Below are 17,583 nucleotides of genomic sequence, written 5' to 3'. Positions count from 1 at the left end.
TTCTCTTCTGTTGAGAATCTAAATGAAACTGCACTTTCTAGCACGTGGGAACTAAAGAGTGAAACGCGTTCGAATGAGAAGTGAAACGAGCAGATTTAGTTTCAGTGACTGAGATGAACAAAAAAGAGGCAAAGACAACGCTGGCAAGCGAAAAGGACCAAGTCGAGAGCCGGAGCTCCAATAAAACCCAGGAGCCTGAGCTGTACCAGAGGAATTAAAGAACTCAGACGGGCCTTTTAACCATTGCCCTGGGGAATGGCACCGGCTCCAATCCTGCTGTCCATGCCAGAGCCCTATAACATTTTTTTTTTTTAATGTTCATTTGGAAAATCACGGCTGGAGCACCATTTAAAAAAAAAAAAAAAAAAAAAATAGAACCAATAAAGTTTTCCTACTTGCTTTCACTTTGAGCATCTCCCAGGTAGCTGGGGTGAAAACACTTGTCAATTAATCCAACAGAAAACAGGGGGATTATTTTTGGCAGTTTTAAAACAGCCGCTGAGCCTCCTGTGATCCGCCCCGCCACACAGACAGGCTCCATCAGTTAGGGATTAATTTTAAGGCAGATATTAAAGCCTATCACATGATGACGGATTTTCCTATATGTGCGGTTCGATGGGATGCTACAAAGCCGGGGCGTACGCATGCACACGCACGTGTGTGTGCACGCCTGTGTTTGGTTAAGCCTTCTTCATTCATAGCCAGACGCAGCCTCAGGCTTCCTCAGGCCTTTCCAGGGAGCATAAACTTGGGAGGGAGAGAGAGCAGAACGATCTTTAAACCTCGCATTTTTGCAGGCAAGTTTCTGAAGCACATAAGCTCAGGTGGACAGAGCCAAGCTTGTAAAGATTTTACAACAAGCGATGTTTTCGAGAGGAGGCAGAATCCCTGCTCGCTCTTAGCCCGAGACCTCGTTGTAAGAACTCAGAGCAAATGCCGTGAAAAAAAAAAAAGCGAAAAAAAAGCGCTTTTTTTTTTTTTTTTTTTTTTTTTTTTTACAGAAATGCGTCGCTTTGCTTTCCTGCCCAGCTGTCACCTCGAGCGTCTGGGCTTGACAAAATGAGACACAGCCGCGTGACGATGTGCTGTGGCTGCCGCCGCCGCTCAGCCTCCTGCAGAGCTCCCAGCGCCGGGCACCGGTCTCCCCGTCGCAGGCTGGGAAGGGAGCGGTGCCTTCTGCTTGCCGAGACCCTGTGCCAGGCAAACTGGAGCTTTGCAAAGCGGGGCTGGGCTCTGCAGCGAGCTGGGGCTGGCTCCAGCCCCCAAGGTTTTGCAAGGGTTCGCATGGCGAGGTAACTCTCTTCCCATGACACAGCAGAACAGCAGCAGCAGCAGCAGCAGCGTAAAAGAGATTGGTTCTGGCAGTGCTCCGAGGAGACTATTTTATATCCCAGCTCCTGCCTCTTTCTCCTTTAAGGACGATCCAGAGGAGGGGATGTGGAATAAAAAGAGGCTTAGCGAGGTAGGCAGGATAAACCCCCGAGGAAATAGGAGGGGAGGCACGCTGGGGCTGGAACCCACGGCAGTGGGACAGCCTGGATATGATGGCAGAAAGAAATAGGGTGGTAGAAAACACCCTAAAGTTGGGCAGGAAAGGCCAGATGAGCAAATACGAGGTGTAGGGCACACAGGGGGAAGCATCTGAGCCCTCCAGGGAAGAAGGAAGGAAGGGAGGATGAACTGCTCCACGCTCGGCTAACCCTTTTTCGTTAAAGTCATTAATAGCTCCTAAAAAAGTCCTGGTTAAGTACTGAAAAAGAGTAATAAAACAGCTGAAACACCAACCTGTTATATGTACAGCTTGTTGCGAGGGCAGGCTAGATTGAATGGGGTTGGGCACGGGTGTCCCAACCCCAAAAATCCAAACAGGGGAGCAGAAGGAGGTTTGCCAGGACAGGGCCCGCACGGGGCATTGTGTCCCGTGGACGCGTGATGGGCATCGGTGTCAGCCAGAGGTGAAAAAGGCAATTTATTTGTCTCCCTTTATGGGAACTCTAAGAGATGCTGAATAAATTGGATTCCAGTCCTGTTCTCAGAGCCACGGGCCACGCTTTGAACCACTGAGGGGACGCGATTTTCAGCGGGGCGAGCTTTGCCTCCCTGTTTTTAACAGTGAATAGCTAGCCCCCTGCCAGCCCCCTGAACTTTGCGCTTGGCTCCGAACCCCGCTGCAACATCGCAGCTTTGGGAGCAGAATTTGGGGAGCTCCCACGGGAACCACATGCCACCAGTCCTGCCTAAAGCCCAGCCAGGGCCCGAGCCTCCGAGCAGCGCTGCAGGGAGAAGGATTGAAGGCGGGTGAGTGGGGCGGGTGGGCTCGAGCTCCATCCCCACCATCCTTGGGGCACAAGCTTGAGCTGAAGCCACTTCAGCACTGAAGGCAGAACAGCAGCCTCCGAAACGCCGGCGGCCTGCGTGCCGACCTCCAGCGGGGAGACCCCCGCCGCACGCAGCGGGACGGCCGGGATCTCCCCAAAGCTCCTGAAATATCTTCTCCTTCCTCTTTCTCTTGAGAAAGCAGCTGCTTGTGTGCAGGGCTTTAGTGCAGTGTCAGGCGTGCATCACTAGGAACGGCTCCTGCAGGCATCTCTCCCTACAACCTGGATCAGAAAGCTGCTGGTGGTACAGCTTAGCTGCTCCATGGTTTTTATACCAACCGGCCGAGCTGCAGAGGTTATCCCACGTTTGCAATGCCTCAAGGCTGCACAAGCACAGAAATGGCCCTGCTCGCACCTCCTGCCTCCGTAGGCTCGCTGGCACAACCAACTTTCTGCCGCTTCAGCACCGGAGCCGCAGCCCCGGGGATCCCGCAGGAGGCTGGGGCTGGGAGCATCCCCGCTGAGCAAGGTGCCGCGGCGTCAGGGCACGGGGTTTTGCCAGGGGGGAAAGAAGGGGAGGGGAATAATAGTAATAATAGTAGTGGTAATAATAATGATGGTAATAATAATAGTGGTAATGATGATGATGATGATGATAGTAGTGATAATAATAATAATGGTAATGATAATAATGATGATAATGGTGATAATAATGAAGATAATGATGATAATGATGAAAATGATGATAATAATGATGAAAATGCTAACAGTAATGATGAAAACAGTAATAATAATGACAAAAACGGTAATAATACTGATGAAAACGATAATAATAATGATGAAAACAGTAATAATAATGATGAAAATGCTAAGAGTAATGATGAAAACGGTAATAATAATAATGAAAACGGTAATAACAACAGGGAAAGTGCTAATAATAACGATGAAAACGCTAATAATAATGATGAAAATGCTAATAATACTGATGTTAATGGTGATAGTATTGATGTTAACAGTGGTAGTACTGATGTTGAGGATGATAACGCTGATGTTGAGGATGATAATACTGATGTTGAGGATGATAATACTGATGCTGAGGATGGTAATGCTGATGTTGAGGATGGTAATGCTGATGTTGAGGATGGTAATGCTGATGCTGAGGATGGGAACACTGATGTTGAGGATGGGAACACGGATGATAATAAAGCTAATCAGTCAGCGAGAAGGGAGCCCAGCACGGTGTTTTGGCCGCAGCAGCAGCAGCAGAAGCAGAAGCAGCAGTAGAAACAGCAGTAGAAGCAGCAGCAGTACAAGCAGCAGCAACAGCAGTAGCAGCACTAGAAGCAGCACTAGAAGCAGCAGTAGCAGCACTAGAAGCAGCAGTAGCAGCAGCAGTATCAGTAGCAGTATCAGCAGCAGCACTGGGGCGGCGTGGGGCCGGGGGTGGCGGCGGGTCCGGCGGCGTGGCGTGACGTGAAAGTCCCCTTTAAGTTTCCACGGAGAGGCCTCCGGGTGTCACATGATGGACATGATATAATGAAACAACATTGTGCGGAGGGAAGCATTAGGGGAGCCCGGGGCGGCGGTGCTGCTGCTGCTGCTACTGCTGGTGGTGGCGGAGTGTGGATTGGGGAAGGTTGGGGGGGGGGGGGGAGAGAGGCGGCGACAAGCGACAGGCGACATGCGGGACCCCCCTGGCTCTCAACACCTGCACCTGTCCCGGGGCGATTTGGGCTGCGTGGGGCGGATAAGGCTGAGGTGAGTGAGGAGGAGGAGGAAGGGGATGAAGTATGGGGGGGGGGCTGCGAGGAGGTGGCCGGAGCGCTGGGCGCGGCGAGGGGGGGGGGGGGGGTGCCGCGTTCTCCCGGCCGGTGTGTAGAGAGAGAGAGAGAGAAAAAAAATAATTAAAAAAAATAAATAAAAGGGGGATGAAATGAGACAGGGGAGAGGTGTGCGGGTTCATATGGGGGGGGGGGGGGGTGCTGGCGGCGCCATGTTTGCGCGGCGGAGGTCGGGGGGGAGCCGCGGAGCCCCCGCGGAGCTGCGCCCGCCGCGATGTCCGCATTCCAGCTCATGTTGCGCAGATAAAATTCAAACTTGAGGTAAACACGGGCTGCCGGGGGGGGGAGGAGGAGGAGGAGGAGGAGGAGGAGGAGGCGGGGGAGGAAGGAGGGAGGGAGGCAGGCTCCGTCCCGCTCCCACCCCCTGCCCTCACCACCCCCCCCCCCTTCCCCTTTGCACCTGGCTGCCCGCGCCCTGCCCCGAGCCCCCCGGGAGAACGTGGAAAGGGGGTGAAGGTGGGGGGGGAGGGAGGGAGGGGGGGTTTAGCTGCGCTTTTTAATTAATTTAATTTAATTAAGGGACCCCCACACCGCACACGCACACTTCTCCTTCTGCTCGTCCTCCCGTCACGCCGCCTGTAGGGAGAGGAGAAACTCCGCGGGCGCGGCAGGTGCGCGGGGCCGGTGTCGCGACAGGGCGCTGTGTGTCGCGACAGGAGGGCGCGGAGAGGGGGGGGTTATTTATTTATTTATTTATTTATTTGGGGGTGCTGTTTTTTGATGCGGGGGGGGTGGGGAGAGAAAAAGGAGGCTTGGAGGTGTTGTTTTTCCTCGCGGCGAGGATATGGTTTGTTGTGTTTTTTTTGGAGGGGGGGGGGGTGAAGCAAACAACCCCCCCAGTAAAGAAATTTAAAATAATAAGAATAAATGAAAATACTGCTTTAAAGCACTGAGGGTGCTGAGGGGGGGGGGGGATTAGGGCTGCGTTTTGAAGTGCGTATGGAAAAAACAAAATGTGGCCGAAGAGAAGAGAGAAGGGGGGGGGGGGGGGGACAAGAGGAGGAGAAGGGGAGGGGGAGGGGGGGAGGCGGGGAGGGAAGCGCCGCTGCCTCGCCAGCCCCGGGCCTGTGACACGGGCGGTTTCGCTGGCAGCGGGGTATTTTTAGCACTTCCCCGAGCCCTTCGTGTGCTCCAGCCGCCGGGCGAGAGCTCCGTCATGCACGGACGAGGGGCTCGGTGGTGGTCCCGGGGCTTGTGGTGGCCCCCCCGGGGTTGATGGTGGCCCCCCCGGGGTCCTCGCGGTGGCCGCCTCGGAGCCGCGGTGGTCCCGCGGCCCCACAGGTGGGTGCGAGCTGGGAGGGGTTTTGGGGTGGTGGAAAGGGTTTTGGGGGGCTGGGAGGTGTTGAGAGAGGGGTTTGGGGGGGCTTGAGGGAATGGTGGTGGTGAGTGGGGTTTTGGGGTGCTGGGGGTTGATGAGTTGAGGGGGGTTTTGGGGTGCTGGAGGGGGTCACGGTATTGGGGTGGTGATGGCAAGGTGTTGACTGAAGGGGTTTTGGGGTGCTTGGGGGAGAATGGTGCTGGGAGAGGGGCACTGCGGCATCAAGGAGCGAGGTTTTGGGGTGCTGGATGGGGACGGAGGGAACGCCGTGGTGCTACGGAGCTGGGTTCTGGAGGGCGTGAGGGAGCGGCAGGGAGCGGAGGGGACCCCATGGCGTCGAGGAGCGGGGTTTGGGGTGCCTGAGGGAATGGTGATGCCGAGAGGAGATGCTGGGGCGATGAGGAGACCCCATGGCGTTGAGGTGTGGGGCTTTGGGGTGCCTGAGGGGACGGTGGCATCGAGGGGGGACGCTGCGGCGATGAGGCGCGGAGCCGTGGGGCGCCTGAGGGAATGGCGGTGCTGAGAGGAGACGCTGCGGCAATGGAGGAGCTGGATTTGGGGGTGCGTGAGGGGACGGTAGCGTTCACCGGGGTCCCTGTGGCAAGGAGCAAAGCCTTGGGGCTCCTGAGGGAATGGTGGTCCTGAGGGGGGACCCTGTGGCGATGGAGGAGTGGGGTTTGGGGTGCGTGAGGGAACGGTGGTGCCCAGGGGGGTCCCTGTGGCGATGGAGGAGCTGCGTTGGAGGTGCTGTGGCGACGAGGAGCGGAGCTCTGGGGTGCGTGAGGGAATGAGAGCTGGGTTTGGGGTGCGTGAGGGAGCGGTGGTGCCCAGGGGGGTCCCTGTGGTGACAGAAGAGCTGGGTTTGGGGTCCCTGAAGTAACGATGGTGTCCAGGGGGGTCCCTGTGGCGATGGAGGAGCAGTTTTTGGGGGTCCCTGAGGGAATGACGGTGTCCAGGGGGTCCCTGTGGCGATGGAGGAGCAGTTTTTGGGGGTCCCTAAGGAAATGACGGTGCCCAGGGGGGTCTCTGTGGCGATGGAGGAGCAGCTTTTGGTGGTCCCTGAGGGGATGATGGTGCTCGGGGGGTGTCCCTGTGGCGATGGAGGATCTGTTTTTGAGGGGTGCGCAAGGCACCAGCCTCTCAGGGAGGGGACGAGCGCCGCGGGCAGAGCTGCGGAGGCTTTTCCTGCGTGTGGCGCAACCCGGGGCTGCCGAGAGGAGGGGAAGGAGGGAGGGCAGGCAGGCAGGTGGCGTGAGGGCCTGTTGGGCACGGCTGGATGCGCTCCTATCCCCTTGGGGCCGCGGAGCCACGGCCGCCCGCGGAGGTGCCACAGCGGGGCTGGCCCTGAGGCGAGGGGGGCGCGAGCGGCGTCGCGGAGGGCGGGAAGCGCGCGAGACCCCTCGACGCGCGGCGGCGGCAGCAGCCCCCGCCTGGCGCCTCCTCAGCACTGCACCAAGGCGGCGGGCCCGCTGGCCCCGCCCCCCGCGCCCCCCGACCAATCGAATCGCGACCTCCCCCCCCCCCCCCCAATTGGTTTCCCCCCCCCTCCCTCCTCCCCGCCCGCCCTTGGCAGGGAGAGAGCGCGGCCCGCCCCCGCCCCCCCCTCCCCTCTGCTCCCCCCCCCGTTTGTTATGGTCTCGGCCACGTGCCGCCGGCTCCCGCCGTCACGCGGCCCGGCCTCGCGCCGCCCACTGCCCGCCGCGGGGGGGGGACGGGGGAATGAGGGGGGGAACGCGGGGTGTGTGTGGGGGGGTGCTGACAGGAACCGGGGGGGTCTAAGGGGGTTCTGACAGGGATTGGGGGGTGGTGAGGGGAATGAGGGGGTCTGGGGGTGTGAGGAGGGAGGGGGGTGGCGGGAGTCATGGGGTCTGGCGGGAATCGGGGGTCTGACAGGAATCGGGGGGTCTGGGGGTGTCTGACAGGAATTGGGGGGTCTTGGGGCATCTGACAGGAGTCAGGGGGTCTGACAGGAATTGGAGAGTCTGACAGGAATTGGGGGATCTGGGGGGGTCTGACAGGAATTGGGGGGTGGTGAGAACTGGAGGGTTTGGGGGGGTCTGACAGGAGTCAGGGGGTCTGGTAGGAGCTGGGGGGTCTGGGGGGGTCTTACAGGAGTTAGGGAATCTGAAAGGAATCAGAGGGTCTGACAGGAATTAGGAGGTCTGGGGGTGTCTGACAGGAGTCGGAGGTCTGACAGGAGCTGAGGGGTCTTGGGGTATCTGATAGGAGTCAGAGGGTCTGATAGGAGCTGGGGGGTCTTGGGGTATCTGACAGGAATTGGAAGGTCTGGCAGGAGCTGGGGGGTCTTGAAGAATCTGACAGGAACCAGGGAGTCTGGGGGTGTCAGGCGGGAGCTGGAGTGTGACTGGAAGCAGGGGGTCTGGTGGGAAATGGGGGTCTGGGGGTGTCTGACAGGAGACAGGACGGCAGGAGGGAGCTAAGGGGTCTGACAAGAGCTGGGGGTTATGGGGATGTTGGGTGGGAATTGGGGTGTGTGATAGGAACTGGGGGGTCTGGGGGGGGTCAGACAGGAGCCAGGGGGTCTGACAGGAACCAGGGCATTTGGGGGTGTCAGGCAGGAACCAGGTTGTGACAGGAACTGGGGGTTCTGGTGGGAACTGGGATGTCTGGGGGTGTGTGGCAGGAGCTGGGCCTGGCTCCCATTCCTGAGAGGGGGGTTCCAAACCCTCCCCCTTTAGGAGAGGCAAGGGGGACCCCCCCCCAGTGCCTTCCCCTTCTGTAGGAATCAGGCTTTCGGTCCACGAAGCATCTTTTTATTGGGGAGTGGGTCTGGCTCGTGGCTGGGCAACCTGCCCTGCTGCCAGCAGGAACCTCTGCAGAGAGGTGGGGGGGTTCTCTTAGGAAGAGACTGGTTTGTGCCTGGTGGATTTTTGTCCCCCCCATGGTGTCCCACAGGAGCTGCAGAGCAGTTGTGTGTCTGTCCGGGCTGGTGGTGGTGAGGCACGGTGCTTTATGGAGGTACCCGTTTGTGTAGGTACCCGGGGGGATGCTGCGAGGAACGAGCTCAGCTATCGGTCTCCAGAGCCTATTTATAGGTAGGTTGGGCAGATCTTACCGTAAAGGACTCGTGCGTTTGGATACATGGTGAAAGAAGGTGTTTTAAACGATGTTGTTTCCTTCACAACAATTTCTGAAATGGGATTTTATGGAAAACAAGGGAAGAACGGCCGTCAGCCGGCTACGCAGGGGAAAAACAAGTCGGTTGGGCGTTGAGGAACGTGCTGCCATTTTAAAGCAAGTTCTCAGCAGTAAGAGGATACGCAGCCCGAGGTCAGTGCCTTCCAGGCTGCAGGCAGCAGACCCTGGCCGTCTGCTGCCGGCTTTACACAGAATCACTGGGACAGGACAGAGGAAAGGGCATCTGCTGGCTGGAGGCATAAGCTCGGCACGGAGACCGTGTGCCTCTTGAGATCTGGGGGTTTGAGAGGGTGAAAAACATGGCAGAGCAGGATTCTAGGTCCCTGAGGTATCTTAGCTTCCGAGTAAGTGGAGGAGGAGTGGGGAAGCAAGCCGTATCTGGGTGTTCTGCTCTCTGTTTTGCAAGTGTGGAGTTTAAAAAATAAAAAATTAGTGTATTTTTAAGAATTACATGAGGCTGGCATAGTGGTTCTTCAGTAGCCTTAAAGAGTTAAATAACAGCAGAGGAACGAACGAGAATAGGTTAGGAAGAGCAGAGAGAGTTTTATAACCAACGGTGACAGTCATGCACGGATATTTAAATCAGCCTCAGAGTTGCACTTGCGTCTTTTATTAGTGGGATTTTTGTGTTTTATAACACAAAATACGAACAGGATGGGAAGATAAGGTTCATGGTACGTGTCGGTCTCGTTCATGAAATGGATCGAGGGTGGTTTGTGCTGCTTCAGTGTGCTTTCACTTCCATTCCATCATAACGTTACCGGTACGATGTTCTGCGTCTCAACTACTGAGAATTTCCAGAAATCGTGGAGGGAATCTGGCCTGAAGATAGCAGGAAGGGAGTTGTGCCGAACGGCGAAAGGGCCGGGGTGGTAATCAGCCATATTTAGCACATGCCGGAGGGAGCTGCTATTTTGTGTTGGTTACGGCAGTCATTTGAAATGGAGTTATGCACAGAAAGACATGCATCCACCCAGGTAGCACCGGCTTGCTTTGTACATCTGCATATCATTGTATTTTGGGGGAAAAACGTGCCTTAAAATAGGAAGTGAATAGGGAGCCCTCGGTCTGGTGCGGATCTGGGGGTGCTGGAAGGTGCCCGTAACGGAGCGTGCCGGCGTCTCGGCTTTTCGAGTGTACGTGGAATTACTGGTGGAGTTGATGGCACCAGGAAATTGCTTTCTCTATTTTTGTTGGTGAGACGCAGCTAACGTAAAACGAGCCCTTGGATCCCATATCCCCTTTCTCTTTAATATAACTAAGATCGTTTATCTTCTCGGACGGCCGGGGGAGAAATATTTCATTTTGTAACTTAGTTCACCTGCCCTCCGATTGCTGTCAGTTCATGACAAGGAACAATGTGTGCTGTACGCTGTGTTCTACAGAGCTGTTGTGGCGACGAGCACGATGTATATGAGGAAAGGTCTGTGAAAATAGGTATTGTGCCAGTTCCCCTCACTTTTTACCATGCCGATTTCTTTCTCATGTAAGAAGTAGTCAAAGTTTCACGGTAGGATCTAATTTCTCGTCAGGTTTCAGTGGCAAAAAGGTTGCTATTTTGCTGTTTGTATGTACTTTAAAAAAGGTTTTGGAAAGGATCTAAGTGCTCGTGCTGGTTTGCGATAGGAAGTAGTGAAAGCTTTTTTTTTTTTCCTGTTTCAATAAAAAGGGAAATTGGAAACTTATTTAAACCATTTGTTTGTTTATGCTCCTGGTAGCCTATTACATGGTTAAAATTGAGAGGAGCTCGTTAATCCAGGGTAGATTTCTTTTCCACTGCTGTAATCATGTTTACTATGTATATTTTTTGTATTAACAGTGAAAACATGGAGTTACCTTTTATTTTTTTTTTTTTTTTTGTGCTGCCACATCTATAGTATGAGTAGCTGTAGTTCATCATGCAGTATTTGCGTGGTGTTTTTTCCACAAATAACTGCTGCTGGAATTACGTGGTAGCACCAGAATATGAGCTCAAAAAGACCGTAACATAAAGGGTCAGAGCACTTGCAAACATAAACCCTGAAATGCAAATATAAAAAAAAAAATGATATCCCCGATAGTTCTCGCAAGTCAGTTTCACGATAATGTTAGGTCCTGACTCATGGCTTTCTGAATGACTGGAGAAAGAATTAATGGGGTTGTGAGCGTTTGCCAAGAATTTGTGCATAAACAGTATATTTTTTCTGGCTTCGGGTTTTACAAAAATCCAGCATAAAACCCTCCATCCTTTTTTGGTCCTTCAGGGCGTTACACCTCAGCCAGCAGGCGTAGCGTTGTTATCTAACAGTGAGACTGGAAACTGGAGTTGTTTGTGTTCTGCTCCGAGGTTCACCCTTACCAAGGTCAGAGATTTCATCCTTCTCTAGTTCTTGACCTGGGCACTTTATGCTTGCAGAGGGTCCTAATTTGTGAGTGCTCCTGAGCCTCCTGGAGCTGTGGCAGGAATGTGTTAAATGTCCCCCGCAACGCGCTTCTGCACGGGCTGAGTCTGGAGATCTCTGCAAGACCGACAGCTACAGGGGGAAAATACTGATGGCGAGAGTAAAACAGCCGAGCTGAACGTGTTCCCTGAATTTCCTACAGAAAGTGATGTGTTTGGCAGGACAACAAAAAAAAAAAGTGATGATTGTAGGATGTGCTGGTTGTAATTAGTTGTAATCAGCGTGGATGAGGAAGTTTTGCTGTTGACAGTGGTTTATTTTACAAGCGTTTCAGTCGAGGCATGTGGCAGAGTTGGTGGGTGAGGGGAGATGGTCCTGCTCCTGAACTGGGCTTCACAGCGAATTCCAGTCTCCTGTTACTTGTTACTAGCTCTTTATTTTTTTTGGTATTATTATGCTAGGAAGCATTAATGGGGCATTGCTGATGTTATTTTTTTTATTGTTATTATTCTTGCTAGGCTATAAATTTGCCACTAAAGCGTAAACAAAAGGAATGGAGAAAACAAATGGTTTAAAGGGCATTTATAGCACCATTTGTGAGCCGTGATTTTATTAACACGTCTCTGCATGTAGGTAGGTCCTACTGAAGGACGTAATCATGCGATTATTTAGTAAGCAAGCAAAGCTGGTAAATACAAAGGTACTGCAGCAGTTGTGGTATTTTCCTCTGTCTTTCATTAATTCTTATTCTTTGTCAGCAAAACCTATGACGTGCTTACATGTAATAAATCCTGTACGACAGTCTTACCTTAACAGAAAACTTGTGAAGTTAGTTTGCTAATAATACCGAGAGAGAATTTTCTTTTTTAATTTGTGTCAGCAGTGGTCAGAAGCAGCAGTTAGTTGCTGGGTGGGAAGATGAGTGAAAAGGGGGGGGAGAGAGGAACCTGGTAAGCATCCTGCTCAGCTGTTACAAAATGTCCGTAGTTCTGGCGCTTTGCATAGAGGGACGTGCTGGTTTGCCTGATGCTGCACCGAAACCAAGCAGGCTGGCAGCAGCGCGGTGTTGAGCCCGAAGTAATCCTTCTTATTTATTTTTTTTGGTAGTATTTTATTAGTTTGGATTAAATATTGTCTGTGGAGCTTCTCCTGGGGGAAGCTGAGTGCGTCCTCTCGGCTGGATTTTTTTAAAGGGGGGAAAAAAAAAAAAGCCCTGAATCTGGGTTGAATTGTTCTTCATCTGAATCGTGGTCAGGTATAATTTTGGTGCTAAATAAACTTTCAGAAAAGAAAAATTATATTTGTAAATACAAGTTAACCTTTTATATGGAATATCCTGAAAATGTGCTGATTTGTGTTACTGCATTCTGTTTAGTTCACTGACTTTCGGTATCTCCGTAGCAGCTATCGGAGGAGCTTCTGCAAGCATAGATTTGTGAAATGAAGGCAGATCCTGGCTTGATAAACTACAGCGTGCAGAGGAAATAAAGGAGAATTAACTGGCATTCAACTTCTAGCCTCCTGGGGGGGGGGGGGGTGGCCGGGCCGGCCGACATTTGCTTGTTTTTTGCCTTGGTTGCTGTTGGTGTCAGCCATGGAGGTGTTTGTTTCTCTGTGGGCAAATGCTGGGTGGCAGGAGATGGTTAAGCCAGGAGCCGAGCATACCGTCGTGTTTCACTGCTGGAACTCGGTGGGTGGGGAGATTTGGAGCTACCCAGCTCCTACAGGGAGCTGTGAAGCCTCCGGAGACCGAAGATGCGTCTAGCAACGGTGTTTACTTTTAGCAGGAGGGTGAAAAAGGATTTCTGGCTATTAATCTGGCTGTGTTTTCCAAACTGAAAGCACTGGTAGGCTTTCAGGTGTCGCTGCTGTGTTACTGGGAGTTCTGCAGTTTGGCATTTTTAGGGGTGCTCTTCCTCTTATTTTATTTTTTTATTTTTTTAACTGATCTTTAAACATGAATCTGTTAATGTCTGCTGTATATCAGTGTGTCACCTGTACTTCCTGGGAGATCTTTATGTAATAACTTCTGTGATTTCACGGCAATGGCACAGGCTCCCAGAGCAACCAGAATTATTTATCCTATCGATAGAGAACAGGATTCCAGACCTGCAAAAAGCAGCAGGTATTTTCTTCTCCGTGAGACATAAACATAAGAAAGACGTGTAAGAAAAGCCTGAATGGAACAGAAACGCTCAAGTCCTGCGGTATTAAATACTGTTTATGTTTTTAGACAGGTGTCAGCGGTGCTGGGAATTGCAGGCAGTACGCCACTCGCTTCAGAGCGGCCTTTAAGCCGCCGAGTGCCGTTGCCCTCTGCCGGAGGAGAGCAGAAACACAGCGCTGCGTGGTGGGCCCGAGCTGCCAGAGCCACCCGAGGGTGCTGGGGGGCTCTGGGACGCTTTTCTCCTCCTCGCTTGTCGCTCTGGCTTCCTTGTCAGCTCAGGTTGAAGCCAGGTCGGCCAGCTCCTTGGCTTTCCTTCTTATACTGCCCGTGGGCGTCTCCTGGGTGAAGTTGTGGGTATAAACAGCAGCCAAACGGTGGACCTGGCATCACGGGACCTGCTAGTTCTCCAGAGTTTGTCTAGGAGCCACAGCTCATTCTGAGAGCTTGGGTAGCAAACTGTGCGCCCTTCCTATAAAAAAAGAAAAGATGGGAGCTCTAATCTCTGAATGTTTAGCCCTGTCAGGTTTTGGTAATTCGAAGTTATCTGTGAAACAATGTCGATCCAGAAATTAGTGTTTCAGTGTAAAGGGCACTTAAATTTGAATAGTCTTTGTAGACCACGTAACAGGAATGCGATCTGACTGATTTATAATATATGTGGTTTCACTAACACTGCATATATCTGCTGTTTTGATAAGCCTGTAGCATAGCATAGCACAGCCTTCTTTTTTTTTTTTTTTTTTTTGTGGTTTAGGAAAACGCCTGCTTTATTCTTTTCAAGAAACTGCAGTTTTCACGTATTTGTGGTGCTGAGGTTAAAGGGACTTTACGAAGACAGATTTCAGCGATCCTGCTTCAGGGAGAGCCTCATTTCTCCCGTCCTTGATGGGAGGATTACAGGCATTCGTAAGGAAGTCCTTGCTGAATATTGGAGAGAGAAAAAGGTCGGCCACGATGACCAGGGAGAAGTAACCATCAATTGCTAATTGAAAAGGTATTTACTGAGTAAAGCTCAATTACTTAAAAGCAGTATTATTTTGGTCACAAGGGAGTCTCATCTGTAAGCTGGAATTTGTGCTGGAAGTCAAAGTTGTGTAATACAGGAGGAGGAAAATGCTGGTGGAGGTGTTGGTTGGTTGGCCCAGACCCCCGGCATTACAGTGGGAGAGGTGGCTGTCAGAGATGGAAATAATCTTTCAATTATAGACACATGCAAAATAGATTCTCCAGGGGTAGCCTGGACGATGGGCTCTAGTCCTCCATTGCTTCCAGCAGACGTGCAGCATGATTTCCACAGCCTTTTTTCTTTCCAGGCTCCAAACTGAACCCTTCGTTGGTCCTCCACAAGGCTGTTTGTGGTTTATCACTGATCTTTAGAAATCTACGTCTCAGTTCCAGCATAAAAACCTACGTCTCGGTTCCAGCTGACATGGACTGTGGTGGTGCAGATACTGCCCGTTGGTGCAGATACCTCTGTTCTTCCCTTGGGTTTTGCACATGCTGCATCTGGGGATAGCAGTTAGATGCATTTAGCCTTTATTTTGTTCTAGACCAGCAGGTCTTAATATTTTTTTTTCATGCCCTTCCCCCTCTTCAGGATGTATTGCATGCCCCCGTAGTCTGAAGACCGCTGGTTTGAAAAACAAGCTGTTTTAGTCTTTTCCTGTAACTTTGTGTTCCTGTGGGTAAAGCTCCTTTTGAGAAGGTTTGTGTAAGATCATTCTCATAGTTGGTAGGTCAGGTAAATATTACAAATGCACTCTGTCGTGGCCAGTATCATCCTGCTCAGAGTCTCATGGGGATATTCCTTGTTGCACTTACCCTTCCATTCATGTTTTCCTTTGCAATTACCACGTCCTCCTACTGTCATGAACAGGTTTAATTCTGTTCCACGTGCTGGTGGGTGACAAAGTAGTGATGTGTCTTCTGGCAGTTTGTTACAACATCAGTTCCCATGAAAATAATCTTTTTACCTGAAGTGTTTGAGGTCTGTCTTGAAGAATGGCTTTGTGATACACGTGACGTCTGTAATAGACAAGGACTGTAATTTATTTTTTCTTTACTCTGCTACTTTAGATAAAAAAAAATTCCCGGCTAGATTCAACCTGGAAGCCAATGTTGAGACTTTGAGATGCACTCACTTTTGTAGCTGTGGGAAATTAATTACTGTATACCTCCAAGGTTACCATATAAACCGGCCTGCAAGGTTACCATATAAACTGGCCTGCAAAGTATTTTCTGGGTAAATTTTGCTTGGCTTATTTCGTTTTTACATTTGATCTCTAAATCTTCACGAATACCTTAAACAATGGTAATAACTATTCATTGTCTTTCTTAATAACGCAAGCAGAAATGCATAAGGTTTTCCAAAGTGGGTTCAGTAATTCTTTTTCACTTTAGATTTCTTCTTTATATGTCACGTTTTTTGGAATGCTTCTTTGTCTGTGCCTTCTACCAGTATCTCTCTTTGTTGTGCTGCTGCCTTGCAGGAAACAAAAAAGAAAAAGAAAAGGGGTAGTGGAAAATAAGTCCATACTCTTACTGCAGGTGGCTTTCATGATTCTTGTGTGCGGTGTTTATTTTTTCCAGTTGTTTTGCTGCCTTTCCGGCAGCAAAAGGACACTTTGCTTATTTCCCGATTGCCAGCTTACCTTTGTGGTTTGGTTGCTCTGCAAGTTTTGAAGAAGGAATCTGGAAGGGGAGAAAACAGAGCAAGAAAAGGGCAGCACTGGGACCTGTCCTCCTACCCTGTCCTTGCCGTGGGCCGTTCGTGGTGGCCTGTGCATGTGCCCGAGCTCAGCTGTGCTGGGACGAAGCCTGACTTGCAGCGATAACGCACGTTCTCCTCTCCTGCCCCTCCCTGCCACCCAGCCGAAGCATGAGGACGAATGCAAATTCCGCCTTGGTACTTAAGGAAATCCTCCTGCAGATTGCAGCTGTATGGTTCATAACTTCGAGATTTCTCAAGTGAGGAATGGAACAGTCATCTGGTTTTCTTGCTGACCGGGGCCTGGAAGTGAATGCCTCCACATCCTGTGATTGTGAGATGGGTGTTTCCGAGCGGCTCCGCTGCAGGCAGTGCATGAATGGATGCTCAGGCAAGCTCAGGATGCTTGCTTTTAAGACAGACTTCGTAGCAGCATCTCTTACAGAACTGGCTTCAGAATCTAATTTCTGCTACCATCATTATCTCCATTTAAAATGGGTAAAGACTGTAAAGCTGCGTTCTCTCAGCTAATTGATATTCAGCTGACCCCTCTACTTCTACATTCTGTGTCTCTCAAGGGTTCTGTTAAATAATATTTATATTAATAGTATCATCTACTGCCGAATCCCTCCTGTGGTTTATAAGAGCATATTTAAGTATTACATTATGTTAACCAGCTCTGCCGGTAGCTCAGGATTCAGGTTGCTTGTATTTGCAGTTATTCTGCTGCTGAGTTCCTCATCTCCGTGAGTGTTGCGAGTAACAGAGGTGGGGGCTGCAGGGGAGAAGTCTGTGAAGAGCAGCAGGGGCTGGAGGCACTGCTGTGAGCTCTCCTGAGGAACCCTGGTAAGGCGTAAGGCAAGCTGGCTGTGGCTTTAACTGGTGCATGGGCAGATGGAGCAGCAAGCGAGCGCTGTCTGGAGGCAGCAGCTCCTGAAAAGAAAGCTGAAGGTGCAGGAGCACAGAAAGAAATCCAAGCTAGGTAAGGTTAGAACGTGGAGTCTGTGGAGAACAGAGAGATGGTCAGCGCAGGGAGGCTGGAACAGGTGAGGCTCTTCTGGAAAAGTTCAGTATAGGATGGAAAACAAATGTTAACACCCTACACAAAAAATCAAATTGGCACGTTTAGAGAATAGGCGTAATGCCTCTTCTCGGAGGAGCCACTGAACTGGTGCTGGATTTAACCTGGGGTACAGAAGTCAGCTCAGGAACAAAGCTGGAATCTTCAATTTGGATTTCCTAGTAAGATATCTCATTGTGCTGCCACTAGATTAATGTCTTGGCCCAGGATAACGCTGGCTTTTGAAGAGCTTATCTTCAAATGTTTAAAAATCTGTTCTTGTGTTTTACCATAAACTGATGTGGTCCAGCAGTCATCTGGCTCGCATACTGGAAATATTTTGTTTTTCTTTTTACATGAGTCATTACCATGCATTTGTTACTATGGTTGTTTTCTTTTAAAGGATTTCTTCTGCCCTTGACTTACCACAATGTGGGGCATTCAGGGTTGACTTAACTCCCAACGTAGAAATTTCCTCTGGGATTGCTAGTTTCTAAATAAATCTTTCTAGGTTACGTGCCTGTAAAATTAACCAGTCTTACTATTACTTCTGCATCAGTCCAAGTTAGGACGTTGCCCTATTGCGCATACAAGTCTTAAAACTTACTTTAGTCTTCAAGGAGTTGCTCATA

The 17,583-nt window shown here is 51.0% G+C and overlaps 1 protein-coding gene and 1 long non-coding RNA gene across 9 annotated transcripts in view; both read left to right on the top strand.

The window, feature by feature from the left end:
- Positions 1–1,284: 1,284 nt before the first annotated feature.
- LOC137850096 (putative mediator of RNA polymerase II transcription subunit 29) lies at positions 1,285–3,602 on the top strand. Its single transcript, XM_068670316.1, has 2 exons — positions 1,285–1,292; positions 2,951–3,602. The coding sequence occupies exons 1-2, from the start codon at positions 1,285–1,287 to the stop codon at positions 3,600–3,602; spliced, it is 660 nt and encodes a 219-aa protein (XP_068526417.1).
- Positions 3,603–3,771: 169 nt separating this feature from the next.
- The window catches only part of LOC137849930 (uncharacterized), a 106,636-nt gene continuing 92,824 nt past the window's right edge, over positions 3,772–17,583 (top strand). For 3 of the 8 annotated variants that reach the window (XR_011092181.1, XR_011092178.1, XR_011092172.1), the window contains exon 1: positions 3,772–4,076. This is a non-coding gene — a long non-coding RNA (uncharacterized lncRNA). Of the gene's footprint in view, positions 4,077–4,217; positions 4,771–5,128; positions 5,441–13,938; positions 14,179–17,583 lie in introns of those variants that run through there. The other 5 variants (XR_011092174.1, XR_011092173.1, XR_011092177.1 and 2 more) reach the window with 5 other exon arrangements.

This window comes from Anas acuta, chromosome 1 (genome assembly GCF_963932015.1).
Source record: "Anas acuta chromosome 1, bAnaAcu1.1, whole genome shotgun sequence".
Classification (NCBI taxonomy): domain Eukaryota; kingdom Metazoa; phylum Chordata; class Aves; order Anseriformes; family Anatidae; genus Anas; species Anas acuta.
Note: the sequence above shows the minus strand (reverse complement) of the source record. Positions and strands in the feature narration are given on the sequence as shown.